We start from the raw sequence: 24,079 nt of genomic DNA on the forward strand, positions 1-24,079 counted from the left end.
ATTTGTCTGTACATTGCTTAGAATCGTGAAATTTTTAGTTATTCTTACTCCTTATGCATCCACGATTCCAAAAATCACATTAAAAAAATTCTGTCTGTCTGTCTGTCTGTCTGTCTGTCTGTCTGTCTGTCTGCCTGTCTGTCTGTCTGTATGTGTGTGTGTATGTCTGTCTGTTACGCTAAATAGACCTTTGGTTGTCCTCTTTCCTGTCTGTCTGTCTGTATGTGTGTGTGTATGTCTGTCTGTTACGCTAAATAGACCTTTGGTTGTCCTCTTTATGAACAGTACCACTTTGAATACTTACTTGAGCTCTCTATCTTCTTCGCCATGGTTGTCCAGATACATGGACCCCCATAGACATGCTCTCTTGCCTCGGATGACTATTACGTATGATGACGTCACAACTAGGAACATGGCAGTACCCGCGCCGCAGTCAACCGAGTGCTGCAACACGCAATACACGCGAATAGAATGATAAAATAAATAATGAAACAACACTTTTAATATGGGTTCAAGCCAGTAGACAGGTATAGGTACTGAAAGTAAATCAATGAAAATTAAATCATTCAATTGTTCATTTGATAGAGACCTAATGTCACTGAAATCACTGTATAGGTAATAAGGTCTTTAGTGATAGGGTTTTGCCCTCCCTTCGACGACAAGCTACCCGCCAACTCACTCAGCCTGAATGGGGTTGGGAAAAGCCAGTAGCACGCGATTGTCCAGATGGTCACCCATTTGTGGTTCCCAACTTTTGTGGGTATCATTTTTCATCAATCGTTTTACACTGGTAATGCCGCCACTGATCGTTACTTCATTAACCTCACAAGGCTGAGTGCACCCCGAAATCCAAGGGGGGAAAAACGGCCCCGCCGGGAATCAAACCCAGGATCTCCGATGAGCAAGCCTAGAGTGATACCTACTAGTTATTGGTAGGGAGTATAGGTAGTGCTTTATTTACACTGTCAGCTGGGAACACTGCTTACATTACATTGAAATGGGGGTCTTTTCTGACGAAATTCGTGTGAGTCCAGTATGTAGGACTATTGCACCCCACAGTTTATTGTAAGTAGGTAGGTACTGTAAGCAGACAGCACTTACCTGGACTGCTTCACACACGTTGTTCTGCTTACAGCAATTCTCCTTCAGACACACCAGAGTACCACATAGTAGACAGATGCTGGTCTCTCTGGGTATGCTCTGACATTGGGTGCATTGCTTACGATGGTAATACTGAGGACAGATAAAATATTCATAGTATCATAGTTCATAACCGTATGTGAGGGCAGAATAACAAGCTTAACTCCATACACAAAAAGTGCCCATCGAAAATTTGACCCGATTACATTACTTTCCTTCCTATAGGATAAGGAAAGTAAAAAGCCCACTCAGAGGCTTAGGTATAGGGCAAACAGCCCAAAAAGATGGTTGAGTTTCTAAAAATCTACGAGGGTAGAATTGCGGAATCGAGTAAGTAGATCTACAATAGGGAGGAACTATCTTCAAATTCCTACTATACCGACAATTGCATTCCTTTTTCATTCCAATAAAATATTTTTTACCCATCATCACTTTATCTATTTCTCTTTATCTCACCTGTTTCTACTAACTATTTCTCACCTGAAAGATCTTATCATACAACTCCGGTAGGGACAGGAGGCGGGGCTGATAGAACCGAATATGCTGATCCGACAGCACACTCCGTGCTGACACCTGACTCCTGTTGATAAACAGTGCAAGCTGACTGGTCCAGTCAGATAGGTAATCAACCTCGGCAGGCCAGGACAGAGCGACGGCCGCGTTAAACTTGGGCCAGTCCATGGCATCGGTGACCAATTCCAGGAAGTAGACGAGGCGGAGGAACTCGTTGGCTTCGGGGATTTCCTCGGGCAGAGGCTCCTCGTAGATGTGATGCTTGAGGAGGGCTGCGATACGCAGGAATGGGAGACACAGCTCTTGGATCTGACAATAGAGAATAGAACGCACATAGTATACATAGTTTAGTGTAAATTGATCTCTTTGTCTGGCTGGGGGACGTTAAACAGGGAGTACACAAGCCTGAATTTCCCTTGCTAAAGAATAGCAAAAGTTGAGTGCGAAGAGCATCCACTCGTAAAATTTGTAGCCAAAACCAAATATCAGCCCAAAGCAATCACCCTAGTTAGGACTGATTGAGAGGCTGAAGAACAACACTTTATCCTAAACAGACAAAATTCGGTCTCAGAATGGCTGGGTCTGTGTTATCCTGTCTTCCTTGTTCGCTTTCGGGACAATAAGACCTCGGTAGTTATAGTCCCCTCTATTTATTCTTTTCTCTTCAAAGATATAAATTTATGAATAAATAAAATAATAAATAAAATAAAATAATAACACTCACCTTACTCTCCAGTGCAGCTTTGTCAGGCACGGTCCCGGCATAACTGGTCCCCGGAGCAGGGCCGGACATGTCTGGAGGTGACGAGGTAGAAGCTTCACCTCCACTGGATGAGTTAGAGGAGGAGGACATGTCCGTATCATCTCCAAGGAAGAGTTGAGTGGGGTCCAGGAGATGAATGGTAAGTGGGATGGTGTCGTCTATACTGGTGGGAGGCCTGGAAGAGAAACATATTAACATAAGTTGAAGTAGTAATATCAAGGAAGAGTTGAGTGGGATCCAGGAGATGAATGGTGAGTGGGATGGTGTCATCTATACGTATAGCTATACTGTGGTATGGACATGTTGAAAGAAGAGAGCTCTATAGGGAAAAGAGTTAAGAGAAAGGAAGTGAGGGGGAGAAAAGGGCGAGGGAGGCCGAAGAAAAGGGTGGAAGGATTGCGTGAATCAAGACATATGTGAGAAATGAAGACATTTGCGTGGCTTTGCCTTAAATTTCCTCCTCATATGAATAAATATTTACTGAAAGTTTTTTTTAATGAACTTTGTAGGATTATTTCAATATGTATATATGTTTTTTTTTTTTTTAAATTTATCCTTTAAATCACTACATGAGTTATACAACGAAACCAGACCAAATCACTAAGCAGCCCAAGACACGTGTTTCGTCCTTATTTGCAGTGTGTCCACTTTTAATGTGCGCCATAGGAAAAATACATGTAAAAACAGTTTTTCTTGTCTCAAAAGTCCTTTTTTTTTTCAATGTAAACTATGTACTCTACAGTAAATTTCATGTAAATAACTATTGTACAATACAAAATAAAGTTCTATGTACAGTTCAATGTAAACTATGTACTCTACAGTAAATTTCATGTAAATAACTATTGTACAATACAAAATAAAGTTCTATGTACAGCAAACATACGTATTGACTGACGTATTCATCATAGCGGGATTGAAACATCGCGTATTTCTGAAACACAAGTTTTCATACCTCAATCAAATCAAATATTTTTATTGTGATAAAATACAAACATAACAAGAATGTACACAATTTTTTTAATGCTAATTTATGAATGTTAAATAGAGTACCTAAAATTCGCGTGAACCATTTTGAAATACATGTTTAATATTTACGTAAATAAATATCATACGTAAATATTGATTTACGTATTCATTTACGTAATATTATTTATCAAATAATTTCGTAAATGAATGACTATTTGAATGAAATTTAAATGAACGTATATTAATATTTACGTTAATGAATACTACCATACGAGTATTATTTAATTTTAATTGCGAAAATATTTAGTAGAATATACAAAAATCTAGTGTAAAACAGGCTCCCTGTTTTGAAAAACCAGGCACGGCACTTACCTGGTGAGGGAAGAGACAGGCATGGACTACAATGAGTCCCGATGTCCCACCCACTTCTTGTTCGTGTGATCGAACCTGTGAGCTATCCATTGCTGTTCGAGTAGCTTGTACCGCTCCGGACTTAGATACAGGGGCTTGCCTCGTCTGGGGGGATAGAAACAGGATCTAATGTTAGCCAGAGGATAGGGCAGTTTATAAGAATCATCAACGTTGGTAGCGCGTCTGCCTTGTAAACGCCTCGGGTTCCATTCCCGCCCGGGGCGGATTTTATCCTGAACGGATAATGTTCGTTTTCGAAACGACTGGCTTTCTTCTATCCTGTCTTCCTTCTCTCTTCGATTTGGGGGACAATAAGACCTCCAGTGTTACTGTTTCCTTTATAAAAACTCGAGGAAAAAAATCCTGACACATTTATAACCGATATTGAGAGTTAACACAGTGTCAAGGGTTTTCTTTGACGTCACCCATTTGATTTACACAGGCCAGAATTTCTTAAACTCTGGATTAACTGAAAATTCTCTCGAACTTTTTTTTTTTTTTTTTTTTTTTTTTTTTTTTTTTTTTTTTTTTTTCGGTGTAAGAACTTCTTTGAGTATGTGGTGTGTGTGGTGTGTGTGGTGTGTGTGGTGTGTGTGGTGTGTGTGGTGTGTGTGGTGTGTGTGGTGTGTGTGGTGTGTGTGGTGTGTGTGGTGTGTGTGGTGTGTGTGGTGTGTGTGGTGTGTGTGGTGTGTGTGGTGTGTGTGGTGTGTGTGGTGTGTGTGGTGTGTGTGGTGTGTGTGGTGTGTGTGGTGTGTGTGGTGTGTGTGGTGTGTGTGGTGTGTGTGGTGTGTGTGGTGTGTGTGGTGTGTGTGGTGTGTGTGGTGTGTGTGGTGTGTGTGGTGTGTGTGGTGTGTGTGGTGTGTGTGGTGTGTGTGGTGTGTGTGGTGTGTGTGGTGTGTGTGGTGTGTGTGGTGTGTGTGGTGTGTGTGGTGTGTGTGGTGTGTGTGGTGTGTGTGGTGTGTGTGGTGTGTGTGGTGTGTGTGGTGTGTGTGGTGTGTGTGGTGTGTGTGGTGTGTGTGGTGTGTGTGGTGTGTGTGGTGTGTGTGGTGTGTGTGGTGTGTGTGGTGTGTGTGGTGTGTGTGGTGTGTGTGGTGTGTGTGGTGTGTGTGGTGTGTGTGGTGTGTGTGGTGTGTGTGGTGTGTGTGGTGTGTGTGGTGTGTGTGGTGTGTGTGGTGTGTGTGGTGTGTGTGGTGTGTGTGGTGTGTGTGGTGTGTGTGGTGTGGTGGTGTGTGTGTGTGGTGTGTGTGTGGTGTGTGTGTGTGGTGTGTGTGGTGTGTGTGGTGTGTGTGGTGTGTGTGGTGTGTGTGGTGTGTGTGGTGTGTGTGGTGTGTGTGGTGTGTGTGGTGTGTGTGGTGTGTGTGGTGTGTGTGGTGTGTGTGGTGTGTGTGGTGTGTGTGGTGTGTGTGGTGTGTGTGGTGTGTGTGGTGTGTGTGGTGTGTGTGGTGTGTGTGGTGTGTGTGGTGTGTGTGGTGTGTGTGGTGTGTGTGGTGTGTGTGGTGTGTGTGGTGTGTGTGGTGTGTGTGGTGTGTGTGGTGTGTGTGGTGTGTGTGGTGTGGGTGTGTGGTGTGTGTGGTGTGTGTGGTGTGTGTGGCGTGTGGTGTAACCGAGTATTTAGTGTGGTTGGAAATCGAGTATTTAGTGTGGTTGGAAACCGAGTATTTAGTGTGGTTGGAAATCGAGTATTTAGAAATCCCAGCTTACAGACAGAAAATGGTCGAGAATGCTTGGAATGTCAACATATTGAAATATTGAAGGTTTTTTTTTATTTATTTTTTTTTTTTTTTTTTCATTTATCCTTTAAATCAGTCTGTATTTCTGGTGTCTGTGTTAGATGATACAAAAAGTATAGTTGTACCATAGTCATAATACAGATGAAAAAAAGGCTTAAATAGTGATGGAAATAGAAAACAGTCAAGAAGAATCCAAAATTCTCTAAAAACAAACTTCTAAAGTTCAGACCAAAGTTGACTAGAGCAAAACTTTGGAAAGTTTCTCTCAAACTTCCTGTTTTTTTTTTTTTTAAATTTATCCTTTAAATCACTACATGAGTTATACAACGAAACCAGACCAAATCACTAAGCAGCCCAAGACACGTGTTTCGTCCTTATTTGGACTCATCAGTTGGACATAGCTGGGGATTGAACCCGAGACCCTTGGATTGGGAAACAGAGACCTTTACAAGCAAGCCACCATGACTTGGTGATGTGGTATGGTTTCGTTGTAGTATTTAAACCCGGTACTCAAAGAGGTTCTTACACCATTACATCGAGTATTTAGAAATCCCACCAGAGTGCAGCATATATATCGTCTTCACTCTATAGGTAACTGAATGTAACTAGCTTATAAATCGTCCAGCTTACACACAGAAGGATTACTTCATATTAACATAAAAATAAAAGGAAAAACAATGTCAAGTTGAAATTGAGAGAAGGTTGAAGGAATTGAGGTTCAGCATTTTCAGCAGACACGAAAAACTGGGAACACAGACTTGGCCTTAATTTTCCGATCTCACCACTTTTATAGGCCGACATTTTTGGATAGGAACTTGGCTTTTTATCACATCTGTGTTTTTGTGGGAGATTGTACTTAGTGCTTACCTTTGGAAAGGTTGCTGTCGCCAGTAGCCACGCTCCTGTTCACTCATATTACATGTGAGCTGAATGGACACTTGGAAATACAGTAGATTATACAGGAGTTTGACCACCGTGCTGAAACATTCTGGAGAAAACAAGGCCGGGAACGTTAGTTTTGACAGAGGGGACTATAACTGCCCAGGTCTTATCGTCCCGAAATCGAAGAGAGGGAAGACAGGATAGGAGAAAGCCAGCCGTTAATAATAATAATAATAATAATAATAATAAGGTTTATTCAGTTTCTTCTCACAAATTTCATCGTGTTCCTATATAAGTACATGATGTTTGTACTTTTCAGGAACATTTTAGTTTCTTATATCATATCATGATTTGTTCATTTTCTTCTACTTCCTCTACTTCTTGATTATGTCAAATTTCATTGTTCGTTTCTAAAAGGTGTTTCTGTATCTCCAATTTCATTTTGTTTTTACTGTCTATATTTCTCAGTTCATTTGGTAATGAATTTATCAAGTTCGGTACTTGATATTTTATTGTAGTTTTGCCATAGTTATTTCTTGTATTAGGTGTTATGTATTGTGTATTTCTTGTATTGTATGGATTTTCATATATTATTCTATGTATGTCTTCATAATAGTGTTTACTAATCATTACAAATTTATGCAAGTTTTGGAAATTCAGTATTCTAAACTCACTTTGTGGACCCGGCCCGGGCATATTTCAATATTACAATGCTTGTCACAAATATCACTCGTGTGGTCTGCTGTTTGTGTTTTGTCATCCGTAGTGATGAAGTTAGCTTCCTTCTCTGTACATAATAATATAACTTCTTGCGATTTATGTACATAAAAATAGTGAGCAACAACCGATATTTCAATGTTACTTTACTAACGCTACATTTCCTTTTTTGAACGCGTTAGGTCAACCCAAGATTCATGCCTATCCCAGCCATCCCATGTAACTTCATAGAAGCTTAGCCTATCCTTTAGGGCTGTTTGGCCCTACACCTAAGCCTCGGAGTGGGCCTTTTGTGTACGAGCATGAGCATGACCATATAACTTACTCTGACGTATGAGACTCGTGTGGTCTGTGTCGTAGCATGTAACTTACTCTGATGTATATGCAGGGGCAGGAGTACTATGAGCTGCATAAGCAATGCACTAGGGTCACGACATAGGAGGGGTACTACAAGCTCGTAGGGAACAATAGCCGAGGGGCGATCTTGCATATCGACAGGGATGCCGGCTAGCTGACATAAACACTTGAGCACGGTTTCCGACACTTGCAGCATCAGCCGGGAGTGAACCGCTAGGACGTGAAGTAGAGGCACTGTGGGGGAGAAAAATAGATTATTATTATTATTATTTTGAAGAGATAATATTTGGGGAACGATGTTTGTGACAATCATTTAAGTATGCTGAACACAATTGAAAAATTGCATTTTATTTTCAACAGGTTTAGTAGAGGGAACTGTAACTGCTAGGGTCTTATCTCCCCGAGAGCAAAGAAAGACGGGATAGGAGAAAGCCGGCCATTCCGAGAACGAACATTATCTGTTTCGGATAAAATCCGCCCCGGGCGGGAATCGAATCCGCGGTCTAGCGCTTACAAGACAGACGCGCTACCACCAAGCTAACTGGGCTGGCGAGAAAAATAGAACAGAATACAAACATATACCCTGCTTATACTGTCAGAATGAGACTGAAAAGTCAATAGATTCCCTGTCTCAACAAGGTCTTGTACATTTGATGGGATAACCAAGGGCGAGATAACACTTCGCTATTTTCGAACAGTAAGCTGTGCCCTAAATCACCAAAGTATGGAAAAGTATCTTACAAGTGTAATAGCCAATGGAAAAGCAGAATTTTGAATTTGGACGAATCATGTCAAAATATGGAATTGTAAATACAACAGGAGCTGTAGTAATGTCAACCTCAAAAGATTAGTTTGGCGCTAATCACAAACGCCTACACTGGTGAAACGGAAAAACGCAAATAGAACGTAAAAGAGACAAGCGTAAAGTACGTAGAATTAAATGAGAACGTAAAACAGACAAGCGTAAAGTACGTAGAATTAAATGAGAACGTAAAACAGACAAGCGTAAAGTACGTAGAATTAAATGGGGGATTATAAGTAAACAGGGGAACTCTTTAGGGAGGTATACCATCAATTCAGATAAGTTATTAGTGTTATTACGTAAATGGCTTTTCAAGATTGAGAATATGTCCAACTCTAAAACGCATTACAGTAAATAAAATATTCTATTCACCTGACTTATTCAAAGACTATTAAATATAATGGGGTAAAAATGATGTAAGTGACAACGCGTTTGAATAATAGAAATACTTGGTCAAAATTAATATTTTATGAATGATAAACCTATGTGCTTGGTAGGTGCCACAGTTACTATACGTTTCAGTATTCGTCCAAACGAAACGTAATACTAATAGTAAAAAAATCTTTCAAACTGCGTCTAACCAGCAAGGTTGTTTGAATCTTGTCTTGGAAGCATCATCATGGAATATATCAAACTAAGACGCTACCTATTCCTACTTCCCTTACATATATTTGGTCTCATCACCACCCCCAACTTTCACCGCCAAGCCTGGAAGAATGAAGCTCATAACATTTACACCAACTTCGTGTGGGTATTCATAGCTCTATCTCTCTGTGCTCAATGGACGAGCACCTTTCTCTACGCCATTCATGATGTGTCCGAGTTCCTACAGAGGTTCTACGAAAGTATTCTGCTTCTGCTCTTCTTTGGCGAACTTTTCGTCATCAAAATGCGATTCCACGACGTACTGGAGTTATTCCACCTTCAGGAACACTTCTACAAGATTTCCAACAGGAACATTCACAGGAAATATGTCATGATGGAGAGTATTGAATTGGCCGTGGTTTTTGTCATTAACACGGTCACATCGTTGACTATGCTCATTGAACCTTTCCTACCTATCTCAGAGAGGAATATATTCTTGATGACCACTATCTATGGAAGGAAAGATCCTCGTAAGGTATTGATTTCGCCCGTTTGGGAACCGAGTTTCATAGATATTGATAAAGACGGGTATTTCATCCTCGTGTTCAGTTTACAAATCTTGGTTATCTTGCTTGGACAGATCGCATCGATGTCTCTGCTGATGGTGGTGATTATATTCCCTACGTTCCCAGCAAGTCAGTATGAAATGCTAGGGGAATTTGTCAAGCTGTTGGGAGCTGAACATAGAGATGGATTTGGTGAGCTCATCTTCTATACAGACATTGCCACTGGTGCATACCTCACTGAAACTCAAATGGTCCATTATCGGTACGAAAAGAAAGTTATGATGTAGTGTAGATGTTGAGGAAACCTTTCGTGTCATTTCATTTAATCTGCGTAAACATTTCACTTAATTTCAAATAATTTGCGTAAACGTTTCACTTTATTTCGTTTAATTTGCGTAAACCTTTCACTTCATTTCATTTAATTTGCGTAAACCTTTCATTTTATTTTAAATAATTTGCGTAAACCTTTCACTTCATTTCGTTAATTTGCGTAAACCTTTCACTTCATTTCATTTAATTAGCTTAAACCTTCCACTCAGTTTCATGTGAGTAAATCATTGGCTCAACATCAAATGAACTATGTAGCTAACATAAATACGACCAGCTTTGTTGTCTGAGAAGTATGCTGTGTCGTTTTGGCAACCCAAACATTGGGCAGATCGTCAGTAAATTTTATGAATGGTTTCTATCCATAAACTATAAACAAATGTTTCAGATATCAACAAGATAGAGCCAATTTGAGTAAGAAAGAAGCGGCTGTGAAACTCAAACAATGGAAGGAAAAGAGCTATCCCGCATTCTATTTGAAACAACTCGTAAGAAGATACCAAGAGTTGGAACAAATCATGATGAGAGTAAGATGTTAAAGCAATTACCTAAGTCACAGACAGACGGGTTCGATTTCCGGCTAGGGCGAACTTTATCATACAGAGATAAGGTTCATTCTCGGATCGGCTGTTTAGGATAAATTTTACCCCCAGGCGGGAAGCAATGACCACGAGGGAAAGAGGATAGGAGAATTCTCGGAACGGCTGGCTTTTTCCCATCCTGTCCTCCCCTCTTCAATTTTAGTACGATAAGTTCCAATTTTCTCTAACCACGGTTTAATTTTGGGAGCTTAGAAAGCTATTTAATTAACTTCCTAAGTAACCTCAACAGTTGACTATAAGCAAACGAACATTTTTGTTTTATTTTTTCAGTACAGACGTTTTCTGAAGACCATCAGTAACATATTTCTTGTACCATTCGTGCTGGCTTTCATCTTGGCATTTTACCAGATGGCCTACATGAAACACTTGCCCCGGTACAACTGCTTCAAGATAGTTTTCGAGTTCTTGTATACGATTTTCGCTGAATTTCACTACACGTACACATCAGAACTGATGAACAGTTGTAATGAAATGATGGTACGAGCGCTATATCAGAGCCGATGGTACAATTGCAGTCCTGAAGTGAGGAAGGATGTGTGTATATTTCTGCAGAGTGTTCAGGAAGCGAGGCATATATCTTTCTTCAAGGGCGCTGTCGTAATGACATATCCGTTCTTTATGAAGCTCATACGGCTTTCATTCTCTTTCGTCAATTTCTTGAAAATCACAGGACAAATGTAAGCTCTAATTCTTTCAAATGAATGTCGCTGAATGGTAGGTAAACCCTCGTCAATAATAACCTTAGAAATTATACAGGGACGTTAAAATTAAACCTCTATCAAATTAACAACATTGATTAATGATCAAAATTTTTTTTATTTTTTAAGTAAATATAATGAAACTTTTGTTGATTTTTTTTTTTTTTTATTTATTTATTTCCATCATATTTCCTCGTGTGTTTATTCATATTTGAGGGGCTTATCTCGGAATGAAAAAAAAAAAAAAAAAAATGTCCATAGACCGTTTTTCCTCCCAGCCCCCCATTTATTTATTTAATATTATAAACCTCATTTGAGGCTTATTTACAATAGGGTGTTTGTTGCGTGTTGCAAAACCTTGGCATTAATGTAGTGACCACTGTGCATCACCGTGGCACAAGCTCTGCTTATACGGGTGGGTATACCATTTATATGAAAAATGTATGTTCTGAGTTTTTTGTCGATGAGTACGCGCTACTTTTGTAATTACTATGGTAATTGTGAATGTAATCATGGCCAAGTCTATTATCAACACTAAAGACCAAAAAAATCTGGTCTTTGTTTTGTAGATAGAAGTCCACGTCAGTTTCCTTCTTTCTTTGCTACTTTTCCCCTATTTGCTCATCATTCTTTTTTCCTTTTTTATCTCTCTCCCTTTGATGATGATGGATGATGATTTTTTTTTAATTATCTACCTTTATAATTATTTATTGACCATTATAAACGACCGTCAGGATATTATTACAAATAAAACGATATATCTATCTGTATTTTTTAACAACAGATTTATGCAGTGACATTAAACGATTAAACCCTCGTTAAAGGGGAAAAAACGAGTACTTACTGAAGCAGGACCGTTTCGGCGTCGTGAGGGACACCTGGAGAATCTGTTCGGGACTACGGGACGATGAGGTCACCAGCGTCCCGCCTCGCTGTACCAGCTCAATCTCCAGATTGGTACGCGCTATCGAGTTGACGAACAGGAAGAGGGTGTGGGAGTGATGAATCGAGAAGGGAGAGTCGTGGGTTTGCTTGTGCTTGAACTTGGGATAGGTCGAGTTGGTCATGTCCTGCATCGCTTTCGTCATGGCCTTCATCAGGTTGCTCTTCGGCTCCAGCTCCTGGTGGAAAAAAAAAAATGACTTTGTTATTACAATGTTTAAGGTAAGATGCAGCTCCTGGTGGAAAAAAATTACTTTGTTATTACAATGTTTAAGGTAAGATGAAGTTCGTTTGGCTCCAAAACTCCGAAGTCAGAATAACGCGCTCTTGTTGGGTCAAAAGTCTTGTAGTCTGCCTCGGTGGCGAAGTGGTCAAGACGCTCGCCTGGTAAACAGGACGGCGTGGGTTCGATCCCAGCCGAGGCAGGGAATTTTATCCTCATTTATTTGAGAATTTGACCACATAATAATGGAGCTCTAAGGGTTAGATGGTAGAGAACGCCTCCGGCGTTAACCTCGCCTAGTGGTTACCTTCCACTCAAGAGTCTATGACTTTGTTATTACAATGTTTAAGGTAAGATGCAGCTCCTGGTGGAAAAAAATGACTTTGTTATTACAATGTTTAAGGTAAGATGAAGTTCGTTTGGCTCCAAAACTCCGAAGTCAGAATAACGCGTTCTTGTTGGGTCAAAAGTCTTGTAGTCTGCCTCGGTGGCGAAGTGGTCAAGACGCTCGCCTGGTAAACAGGAGGGCGTGGGTTCGATCCCAGCTGAGGCAGGGAATTTTATCCTCATTTATTTGAGAATTTGACCACATAATGGAGCTCTGTGTTAGGTGGTAGAGAACGCCTCCGGCGTTAACCTCACCTAGTGGTTACCTTCCACTCAAGAGTCTATTATTATGAAAAGTCAGAACAATTTGAATGTGGAACGATTTCATTGTGTAAAAGGAATCTTAGCTTATAGTTCTGGACTTCTGCAAATTAATAACCGTGTCTTTTCATTTTGTGCTGACAGCCTAGCTAGCTTGGTTGGTAGTGCGGTCTGCCCTGTAAGCGCTAACTCGTGGGTTCGATTCCGGCGAACTTTATCCTAAACAAATATGGTTCGTTCTCGGAACGGCTGGCTTCCTCTTATTCTGTTCTCATTTGGCTTTCTCTTATTCTATTAATAAAAAAAAAGACTGCTGGCGTAAAAGGAACTTTTTAGTCTCATTCGAGCAGGATAAACAAGGTATGTTGGGGACGATAAGAACTCCCTCTTTTGCGACAATTTCCATAAAAGAAAGAAAAAGACAAAAAAGTGGATGTTCTCATTTACCTCAAGCGGCTCGCTGTCCGCTTCTTTCTGCGCCCGCTGAATATTCTCCTCGATATTTTCCTTCATGAATATTAAAAGTCAGAACAATTTGAATGTGGTACGATTTCATTGTGTAAAAGGAATCTTAGTTTATAGTTCTGGATTTCTGCAAATTAATAACCGTGTCTTTTCATTTTGTGCTGATAGCCTAGTTAGCTTGGTTGGTAGCGCGTCTGCCTTGTAAGCGCTAGGTCGTGGGTTCGATTCCGGCGAACTTTATCCTAAACAAATATGGTGCGTTCTCGGAACGGCTGAACGGCTTCCTCTTATTCTGTTCTCATTTGGCGTTCTCTTATTGTTAATAAAAAAAAGACTGCTGGGGTAAAAGGAACTTTTTAGTCTCATTCGAGCAGGATAAACAAGAAACAAGGTATATTCGGGACTATAAGACCTCCCTATTTTGGTACATTTCCATAAAAGAAAGAAAAAGACAAACAAGTGGATGTTCTCATTTACCTCAAGCGGCTCGCTGTCCGCTTCTTTCTGCGCCCGCTGAATATTCTCCTCGATATTTTCCTTCATGAGTTTGGACATGGCGTTAATGATGGACGTCATGTCCGCTTCCTTGCTAGGGATGAGGGACGTGGTTTCGCCTAGCTGAGGGGGCAATGGTAACACGGAGTTGGCGAGCTGACGGCACAGAGGACATGTGTACTCCCTGCGAAACGAAACAGATAGGATAGTGGGGGATGAGGGACGTGGTTTCGCCTAACTGAGGGGGCAATGGTAACACGGAGTTGGCGAGCTGACGGCACAGAGGACATGTGTACTCCCTGCGAAACGAAACAGATAGGATAGTGAGTGCAACAGATGGGATAGTGAGTGCAACAGATGGGATAGTGAGTGCAACAGATAGGATAGTAAGTGCAACAGGAAAGGATAGTGAGTGCAACAGATAGGATAGTGAGTGCAACAGATAGGATAGTAAGTGCAACAGGAAGACACATTGAAACGGACCGGATAAGCCGTATTTTACTATGTATCTTTTTTGATTCAACATGATTTAACCAAAAGAGATTCCGTTTTGGACGTCCACACTTGCTGCCACAGGACACTTATGTATTTTCAATGGTTATCTGAAAAAGGGGCCTCCGAGTGAAATTGTGTTATTTTTTTGATGAAAAAATTCCAATAAATAAAAAGTCTGTTGATGAGTTTCTGTGTGTAAACCTAAACACCATGAAATATGCTTTGGCAGGGTGTTGAAGTTTAAAATTCTTCTAGAATAATCTAGAAGATATTTTCTAGGTAGAATTAAAAAAAAAAAAAAAAAAAAAAAAAAAAAAAAAAAAAAATAAAAATTGTTAAATATACTTTTGGGACATGTGTACTCCCTGCGAAACGAAACAGATAGGATAGTGAGTACAACAGATGGGATAGTGAGTGCAACAGATAGGATAGTGAGTGCAACAGATGGGATAGTAAGTGCAACAGGAAAGGATAGTGAGTGCAACAGATGGGATAGTGAGTGCAACAGATAGGAGATAGGATAGTAAGTGCAACAGGAAGACACATTGAAACGGACGGGATAAGCCGTATTTTACTATGTATCTTTTTTGATTCAACATGATTTAACCAAAAGAGATTCCGTTTTGGACGTCCACACTTGCTGCCTTGTTTCATGTACCTACTTTTTAATCAGAGCCATCAAGTTTCAGTTCCAACAAGTTCAGAGGCAGCAAGTTTCAATACTAATTGTGAGCGGTTATAAGCGGTTGGTCCAGCCATGCTGACTTTTTTTTTAGCTTTTTACTAATATTGTTTAAATGAGTGACGTCGTTCATTCAACCTTTAACTTTGACGATTTTTGCGATTTTTTTCATTTCTTTTTCATTAATTTTTTACCGTTAGAATTTCCTCTCTCATTGCGAGGTTAATCGCTTAATGAATCACGTCATCACCGCGAAAGAAGTCCTTTGGCTTTAAGTATACAATTAGTAAAGAAACTTGCGGATAAACGAGGTACCAAAATAATAACAAAAAAAAATAATAAAATAAAATAAATAAATTCCCATCTCCAATAATCCAATCCATAAAACAAAGACTACAGATTACCTAAAATAAAAACAACTAAATACTTAAATTACCTATACCTAGATAATAATAGATTCTTCTAAAAGATAACAACCTTGATAAAATCTTGCCTTAATCTTATACCAGCCTTAAACTTATCTCTCTTGTCCTAGTCTATACCTTTATCATTCAGTTTAAAGTAAGACCATCTCCCCAGCCTATACATATTATGTATTATATCCTTCAGCCTAAAATTAATAACAGCAACTTCATTGAACCTTATCTTGATTGTTTGTTTTTCCTCTAATATCATACCTATTAGCAAACCTACATAAATGATATTTGGCTTATAACTCATACATATCACCCTTGCAAAAATGTGTATGTATGTATGTTGCAAATGTCGGGATCTTTGGCCATTTCATTTTCCTCTCACATCCCAATATTTTTCCCAAACAATGTCATTGCTGGCTTCCAAAGCAGGACAGAAGCAAAAATGTTCTTAGGCGGAGATAACTTGTTAACCTACACTATAGACTAGACTAAACCTGAACAGCCCAAACCAATCACACCAGAGACCATAGCTCCTCACATCACAGACAATCTCAACAATCGACTGAATGCCACACGCCGAAATCTGCAGCAAACCGCGAAATATAACGCAGCTTGTGTTTCAAATTTTATCCACCAGGGTCGCTTCATGGCTAGGTTCAACGAGGTGGATAAGGTGTGAACACAGCATAGTTCGTGGTCGCGTCGCTAGGCTGCTCGGTTACTATGGTAACGCCATTGAGAGCGAACAGCTTGAGAAGTTGCTCTGTGGTGAGGGTTTTGCCGGAGGTATAATCTTCGAGGGCCTGGCCAAGGGCATCTCCTACGGTATCCAGCTGAAATGAGAATGATACTGACTGAACTAGTAGGTAAGCCATGGGGATAGAATAGAATAGAAATGAGAATGATAATACGGACTGAACTAGTAGGTAAGCCATGGGGATAGAATAGAATAGAAATGAGAATGATAATACGGACTGAACTAGTAGGTAAGCCATGGGGATAGAATAGAATAGAAATGAGAATGATAATACGGACTGAACTAGTAGGTAAGCCATGGGGATAGAATAGAATAGAAATGAGAATGATAATACGGACTGAACTAGTAGGTAAGCCATGGGGATAGAATAGAATAGAAATGAGAATGATAATACGGACTGAACTAGTAGGTAAGCCATGGGGATAGAATAGAATAGAAATGAGAATGATAATACGGACTGAACTAGTAGGTAAGCCATGGGGATAGAATAGAATAGAAATGAGAATGATAATACGGACTGAACTAGTAGGTAAGCCATGGGGATAGAATAGAATAGAAATGAGAATGATAATACGGACTGAACTAGTAGGTAAGCCATGGGGATAGAATAGAATAGAAATGAGAATGATAATACGGACTGAACTAGTAGGTAAGCCATGGGGATAGAATAGAATAGAAATGAGAATGATAATACGGACTGAACTAGTAGGTAAGCCATGGGGATAGAATAGAATAGAAATGAGAATGATAATACGGACTGAACTAGTAGGTAAGCCATGGGGATAGAATAGAATAGAAATGAGAATGATAATACGGACTGAACTAGTAGGTAAGCCATGGGGATAGAATAGAATAGAAATGAGAATGATAATACGGACTGAACTAGTAGGTAAGCCATGGGGATAGAATAGAATAGAAATGAGAATGATAATACGGACTGAACTAGTAGGTAAGCCATGGGGATAGAATAGAATAGAAATGAGAATGATAATACGGACTGAACTAGTAGGTAAGCCATGGGGATAGAATAGAATAGAAATGAGAATGATAATACGGACTGAACTAGTAGGTAAGCCATGGGGATAGAATAGAATAGAAATGAGAATGATAATACGGACTGAACTAGTAGGTAAGCCATGGGGATAGAATAGAATAGAAATGAGAATGATAATACGGACTGAACTAGTAGGTAAGCCATGGGGATAGAATAGAATAGAAATGAGAATGATAATACGGACTGAACTAGTAGGTAAGCCATGGGGATAGAATAGAATAGAAATGAGAATGATAATACGGACTGAACTAGTAGGTAAGCCATGGGGATAGAATAGAATAGAAATGAGAATGATAATACGGACTGAACTAGTAGGTAAGCCATGGGGATAGAATAGAATAGAAATGAGAATGATAATACGGACTGAACTAGTAGGTAAGCCATGGGGATAGAATAGAATAGAAATGAGAATGATAATACGGACTGAACTAGTAGGTAAGCCATGGGGATAGAATAGAATAGAAATGAGAATGATAATACGGACTGAACTAGTAGGTAAGCCATGGGGATAGAATAGAATAGAAATGAGAATGATAATACGGACTGAACTAGTAGGTAAGCCATGGGGATAGAATAGAATAGAAATGAGAATGATAATACGGACTGAACTAGTAGGTAAGCCATGGGGATAGAATAGAATAGAAATGAGAATGATAATACGGACTGAACTAGTAGGTAAGCCATGGGGATAGAATAGAATAGAAATGAGAATGATAATACGGACTGAACTAGTAGGTAAGCCATGGGGATAGAATAGAATAGAAATGAGAATGATAATACGGACTGAACTAGTAGGTAAGCCATGGGGATAGAATAGAATAGAAATGAGAATGATAATACGGACTGAACTAGTAGGTAAGCCATGGGGATAGAATAGAATAGAAATGAGAATGATAATACGGACTGAACTAGTAGGTAAGCCATGGGGATAGAATAGAATAGAAATGAGAATGATAATACGGACTGAACTAGTAGGTAAGCCATGGGGATAGAATAGAATAGAAATGAGAATGATAATACGGACTGAACTAGTAGGTAAGCCATGGGGATAGAATAGAATAGAAATGAGAATGATAATACGGACTGAACTAGTAGGTAAGCCATGGGGATAGAATAGAATAGAAATGAGAATGATAATACGGACTGAACTAGTAGGTAAGCCATGGGGATAGAATAGAATAGAAATGAGAATGATAATACGGACTGAACTAGTAGGTAAGCCATGGGGATAGAATAGAATAGAAATGAGAATGATAATACGGACTGAACTAGTAGGTAAGCCATGGGGATAGAATAGAATAGAAATGAGAATGATAATACGGACTGAACTAGTAGGTAAGCCATGGGGATAGAATAGAATAGAAATGAGAATGATAATACGGACTGAACTAGTAGGTAAGCCATGGGGATAGAATAGAATAGAAATGAGAATGATAATACGGACTGAACTAGTAGGTAAGCCATGGGGATAGAATAGAATAGAAATGAGAATGATAATACGGACTGAACTAGTAGGTAAGCCATGGGGATAGAATAGAATAGAAATGAGAATGATAATACGGACTGAACTAGTAGGTAAGCCATGGGGATAGAATAGAATAGAAATGAGAATGATAATACGGACTGAACTAGTAGGTAAGCCATGGGGATAGAATAGAATAGAAATGAGAATGATAATACGGACTGAACTAGTAGGTAAGCCATGGGGATAGAATAGAATAGAAATGAGAATGATAATACGGACTGAACTAGTAGGTAAGCCATGGGGATAGAATAGAATAGAAATGAGAATGATAATACGGACTGAACTAGTAGGTAAGCCATGGGGATAGAATAGAATAGAAATGAGAATGATAATACGGACTGAACTAGTAGGTAAGCCATGGGGATAGAATAGAATAGAAATGAGAATGATAATACGGACTGAACTAGTAGGTAAGCCATGGGGATAGAATAGAATAGAAATGAGAATGATAATACGGACTGAACTATCTAGGGTCCCCATAGGCGGGGTGGGCGGGGCCCGGGGCTCTCAGAGGGGGCCACGGGGGGTTGCCCGACTTGATGCGGCCGGCTCCCGAAATGTACTCGGTGTATCTGAGGAAACACAATGGGTTAAGAGTTTAGATAGGAGCAAAGGGTTCTGCTTTTACGGATGGGTAAACCATTTATACGAATTTTGTGTGTTCTGATGTTGTTAAAAGAAAGTAATAATAAATCGAAACTAGATAATGATGAATTGATGGATATGTACTATTTACGATTCTAGTTACGTAAGAGATAGCCGTATTGGGAAGAGTAAACGAACAATGGAGTGCAATTAATAGACCTAAATACTGGACACGGCACATGTAAGAAAAGGACACCATTTCTGTCATGTATGTATGATGCGAGCCGATACGATCTACTTGGGATAACATGGTATTGTATCGTTTGGAAACTGGGAACTTCTGTCCATAAAGGTTCAGTAAACCATAGAGGTTCAACCAAACTTACCGATCCATAGAGGTTTGGAAGTCTCGTCTATGCACAGCACGCAACAGTACATGAATGGGACTATACAGATTCTCCCACACACGATCCTTAGGCACGTACATGCCCTGTACCATGTTGCCGCTCATCTCATAGTTAGGAGCGCGATAATCGGCAACCTCGGCCAGAACAGAATCAAAGTCGCGGTTCTGCGTGGAACCACACCGTTCCGGCATAAGTTCCATGAGGGCGGAGTGAGTCTTGTCACCCATACAGAGGAGGGTGACAAGTTCTAACTCTGTGAGTTGACCTTGGTTGATTCCTGGAAGGAAAATGGGGACAATTGGGTTAGTTATGTTAATTTTCCTTTTTCGAATGAACAATGAAAAGAGAACGAAAAAAATATTTCATTTCTTGAAGTAAAAAAAAGAGAGAGAGAGAGAGTAATAATAATAATAGTGCTTATTTATACTGCTCGCATAGGACTGAAAAGTCCCTTTACACCAGCAGTAGGCTACTACTATTATTGTGGTCAAATTCTCAAATTGTATTGAGGATAAAATTCCATACCTCGGCTGGGAACCACGCCCTCCTGTTTACCAGGCGAGCGCCTTGACCACTACACCACCGAGGCAGGTATAGAAGTATAACTATAGGTACATGCCTCCTGTTTACCAGGCGAGGGCCTTGACCACTACACCACCGAGGCAGGTATTCCCGGCAGGTAAACACGAGTAAACGAGTTAGGCCAGAGATAGCACGTTGAGTACACCAGTTCCTAATGGATCACTAAAGTTAAGCAACGTTGCACATGGTTGGTGTCCGGATAGTTAGTGAAATTGATTAAATAATTTAATTTACAAATGCGGCAATTGACAGTTGAAGTCATTTTCCCTAGTACATATCAATAGCAGCAATATTTTAAATGCTAGTTTCCGTGACAGGACATTTCCACAAATGGCTGGCGATCATTGGAACTTTTGAAGAGCATAAAACCATGTAATAAAGGGCAAAAGGACCGAGTTTATAAATGTATAAAACAATTACCTAGATTAGTCCGTATGCTAACCAACGTGGCCAGGAACGTGAGGAAACTCTCAAACATGGGTGTATCATAATCAGTGCTATCATTGGTCGTATTACTACTAGCCGAGCTCGGGGAGAACGTTAGCCATTGGTTCATGTGGAACTTGTCTATGACGGTACCCATGAATATGTCTGTGGGCAGCTGGGTGGCGCACACTTGCAGAAGGTAGAGGTCGGCGTCTACCATCGAGTTGCAGAAGTTGCACTGGATGTACGTCATGGCTTGGCCTTTGATTTGGAGACCGTTGCGAACCTGGTGACGAAAAATAGAATGTCAAATACCTTGTTTATCCTCTTACCTTGTTGGGATAGGACTGAAGAGTCCCCTTACTGAACAATCGTCAAGGATTAAACGAGTAATCTGGACATGGCACTAATATTATTCCACCAAGGTTAAAGAATGTCAATATAGGTACCTTGTTTATCCCTTTACTGAAAGGATTAAACGATTAAAGTAAGCATTAAAAGAAGGATTAACTTGAGAGTACTATTTTTCCACCAAGGCTACATGAAAGAGTCCATACATACCCATAGACCATTGATGATCTCGTAGAAGGCCACCTGTATTCTCAACGGGTGTAACATCACCAGATGTAGCATATCAAGCGGTGGTAGAATCTGCTGTAGACTCACACCCTGGGAGTTGACTGCCTGGCACATGAATACAGACAGGTAGCGGTGCAACGGGATGTGAAACGAAACCTGGTGGTTATCCGGCTGGGAACACGAAACAGATACGTGATGATTTTGTTTAGTTTGAGATAATGTTCAAGTACTATATCATACATATTTCTGGACAAGTGAAGACCATGTCCAGAAATATGCAAGATACGTGATGGTTAGTGTGTGGTCACGAGTAACCGCAAGAGAAGAGAATTATTAAAATTTATCGACACATGAAAGAATCGAACCTGAAACTCCTTAACCGTGAGCCGGATAGTGTTCAAAACCATTCGATCTGTCGTGAAGGCCTTTTCAAAAACAATGATTTTTATTGAATTGTTTAGTTTGTTTTTGTATTTAGGTACTTTTTTTTATTCTGCTTGTCAGGAATTTTTCATTTTTTCATCAGATATTAGACCACGTAGGGCCTTAGGGGCCCCTTCTCCTCACCAGATTCTTTTAACTCCATACACAAAAAGTGTAGGGGCAAACAGTCCGAAAGCCCCTAAAGGAGGGGTAAACTTCTTCAAATTTTGATGGAGGACTCAGTAACTTTGTGAATTTCTTTCATAAGTCATTATTTCATATCAATTCTACAAATCTACTTACCAGGTTCACATTTCCCGTGAACAGGTTGATGGCATCAAACCAATCTTGCAGGGCGGTCAAACACTCGTTAATCACACGGATATTCAGCTGCACCGTACTCTCGTCGGATATATGAGACACCAGGGCCCACATGGGATATGCTGAAGCTTCTAGCTCGGCGCTAAACGCGGCGTAGTATGTGGTCGGCTCAAATTCTATGTGCTGGACGAGCTCACGCTGGTTTACGTTCATACCTGAGGAATAAAATAAAATAGAATATACCTTGGTTATCCTGTCCGAATGAGACTAATAAGTCCCCTTAGCCCAGCAGTTTAAAAAAGGTCTCGTGTATTTTTTGGGTTTAATAACATAATACATAATGTTTACAATAAAAGACCTTGTTTCATTATAAAAAAGGAAGGGAAATCGGTGGAGTACTCCATCCCAATGATTTAGACCTTAAAGCATTATGTTCACTCTTCAATTTCCTATAGGTATAGGGAGTTAGGTGACTCATCAGTCATCAACTAAGTGGTCCACTGAAAAGAATAGTTATTTTTTACTCAACATTCACTCTTTACACTCTGAGCAGTGAGTGCGCTAGGAAACTGAGCCCGAACCGTCTCCGAGAAGGCACAGATGATATCGAACACCACGGGCTTTAAAACCACATATTTTAGCTTCATTCAATTAAATTCATTATTTATTTATTTTATAAATAACAGATATACAAAGGTGTCTTTCCCAAGTCAATACTGACTTCTAAGAGCTTACCTTGAAACATGGACAGAAAAGAGAACCACATCTCGAGCAAGGAATCATCTCGCATAAACTTGATGGCTATGGGTCTATGACTGAGAACGTTGTTCAAATCTGACACCAGAGGCCAGTAGCAATGTTCCTTCATCACTTGCTGACCGCAGTCTACGTTGAAATGAAAGTTGCGCTCTGGATCTGAGGAAAGGGAAACATTGAAATTGTTGTTAATTAGAATATTATATCTTGGGTATTTTATTATCAAAATTCATCATCATTCTCCAAATGCTAGGACCTTATTGGTGAAGCCAATCTTCCTGATTTGTAGCAACCTCCTTCATTTCATGGAAAGATGGACAGTTTATTAAAATTACACTTTTTAGAATACAGATTATTTACTTTTTGTGAATCGAGTTTTAGAGCTATAGTCATTTTTATTGCACTGCCAACTTTTAAACTGAAAATTTCCGATCTGGGACAGTAAAAAAATAAAAATGAAAAAAAAAAATCGACTCTGTCGGGAATTGAATCCAGGACTTCCGCTGTGCAAGTTTAGTGTGTTGGCCACTCGGCCATGAAGTTTGCTAGAAGCGTCATCATGGAATATATCAAACTAAGACGCTACCTATTCCTACTTCCCCTACATATATTCGGCCTCATCAGCACCCCCAACTTTCACCGCCAAGCCTGGAAGAATAAAGTTCATAACTTTTACACCAACTTCGTGTGGGTATTCATAGCTCTATCTCTCTGTGCTCAATGGACGAGCACCTTTCTCTACGCCATTCATGATGTGTCCGAGTTCCTACAGAGGTTCTACGAAAGTATTCTGCTTCTGCTCTTCTTTGGCGAACTTTTCGTCATCAAAATGCGATTCCACGACGTACTGGAGTTATTCCACCTTCAGGAACACTTTTACAAGATTTCCAACAGGAACATTCACAGGAAATATGTCATGATGGAGAGTATTGAATTGGCCGTGGTTTTTGTCATTAACACGGTCACAACGTTGACTATGCTCATTGAACCTTTCCTACCTATCTCAGAGAGGAATATATTCTTGATGACCACTATCTATGGAAGGAAAGATCCTCGTAAGGTATTGATTTCGCCCGTTTGGGAACCGAGTTTCATAGATATTGATAAAGAGGGGTATTTCATCCTCGTGTTCAGTTTACAAATCTTGGTTATCTTGCTTGGACAGATCGCATCGATGTCTCTGCTGATGGTAGTGATTATATTCCCTACGTTCCCAGCAAGTCAGTATGAAATGCTAGG

At 39.9% G+C, this 24,079-nt stretch overlaps 2 protein-coding genes across 3 annotated transcripts in view; one reads left to right on the forward strand and one right to left on the reverse strand.

Annotated features, from left to right (window-relative positions):
* Nucleotides 1–300: 300 nt before the first annotated feature.
* The window catches only part of LOC103509070 (E3 ubiquitin-protein ligase Ubr3), a 49,123-nt gene continuing 25,344 nt past the window's right edge, over nucleotides 301–24,079 (reverse strand). The window contains exons 8-22 of the mRNA XM_026823501.1: nucleotides 22,820–22,999; nucleotides 22,067–22,299; nucleotides 21,323–21,511; nucleotides 20,756–21,047; nucleotides 19,733–20,030; nucleotides 19,226–19,333; nucleotides 16,250–16,258; nucleotides 13,815–14,016; nucleotides 11,904–12,180; nucleotides 7,495–7,713; nucleotides 6,391–6,511; nucleotides 2,378–2,591; nucleotides 1,621–1,962; nucleotides 1,102–1,233; nucleotides 301–444 (exon numbers count right to left, since the gene is read on the reverse strand). Coding sequence (XP_026679302.1) covers nucleotides 301–444; nucleotides 1,102–1,233; nucleotides 1,621–1,962; nucleotides 2,378–2,591; nucleotides 6,391–6,511; nucleotides 7,495–7,713; nucleotides 11,904–12,180; nucleotides 13,815–14,016; nucleotides 16,250–16,258; nucleotides 19,226–19,333; nucleotides 19,733–20,030; nucleotides 20,756–21,047; nucleotides 21,323–21,511; nucleotides 22,067–22,299; nucleotides 22,820–22,999 — 2,960 coding nt within the window. The remainder of the gene's footprint in view (nucleotides 445–1,101; nucleotides 1,234–1,620; nucleotides 1,963–2,377; nucleotides 2,592–6,390; nucleotides 6,512–7,494; nucleotides 7,714–11,903; nucleotides 12,181–13,814; nucleotides 14,017–16,249; nucleotides 16,259–19,225; nucleotides 19,334–19,732; nucleotides 20,031–20,755; nucleotides 21,048–21,322; nucleotides 21,512–22,066; nucleotides 22,300–22,819; nucleotides 23,000–24,079) is intronic.
* LOC113467372 lies at nucleotides 8,789–11,096 on the forward strand. Of its 2 annotated transcripts, none has more exons than XM_026823505.1 (3): nucleotides 8,789–9,694; nucleotides 10,148–10,286; nucleotides 10,632–11,096. In XM_026823505.1, exons 1-3 carry the CDS (start codon nucleotides 8,901–8,903, stop codon nucleotides 11,040–11,042), a joined length of 1,344 nt encoding a protein of 447 aa, XP_026679306.1. In that variant the 5' UTR covers nucleotides 8,789–8,900; the 3' UTR covers nucleotides 11,043–11,096. The 2 variants fall into 2 exon arrangements, with proteins under 2 accessions (XP_026679306.1, XP_026679307.1); XM_026823506.1 differs by having other exon boundaries at nucleotides 10,637–10,787.

The sequence above is a fragment of the Diaphorina citri genome, unplaced genomic scaffold (assembly GCF_000475195.1).
Source record: "Diaphorina citri unplaced genomic scaffold, Diaci psyllid genome assembly version 1.1 scaffold463, whole genome shotgun sequence".
Classification (NCBI taxonomy): Eukaryota; Metazoa; Arthropoda; class Insecta; order Hemiptera; family Psyllidae; genus Diaphorina; species Diaphorina citri.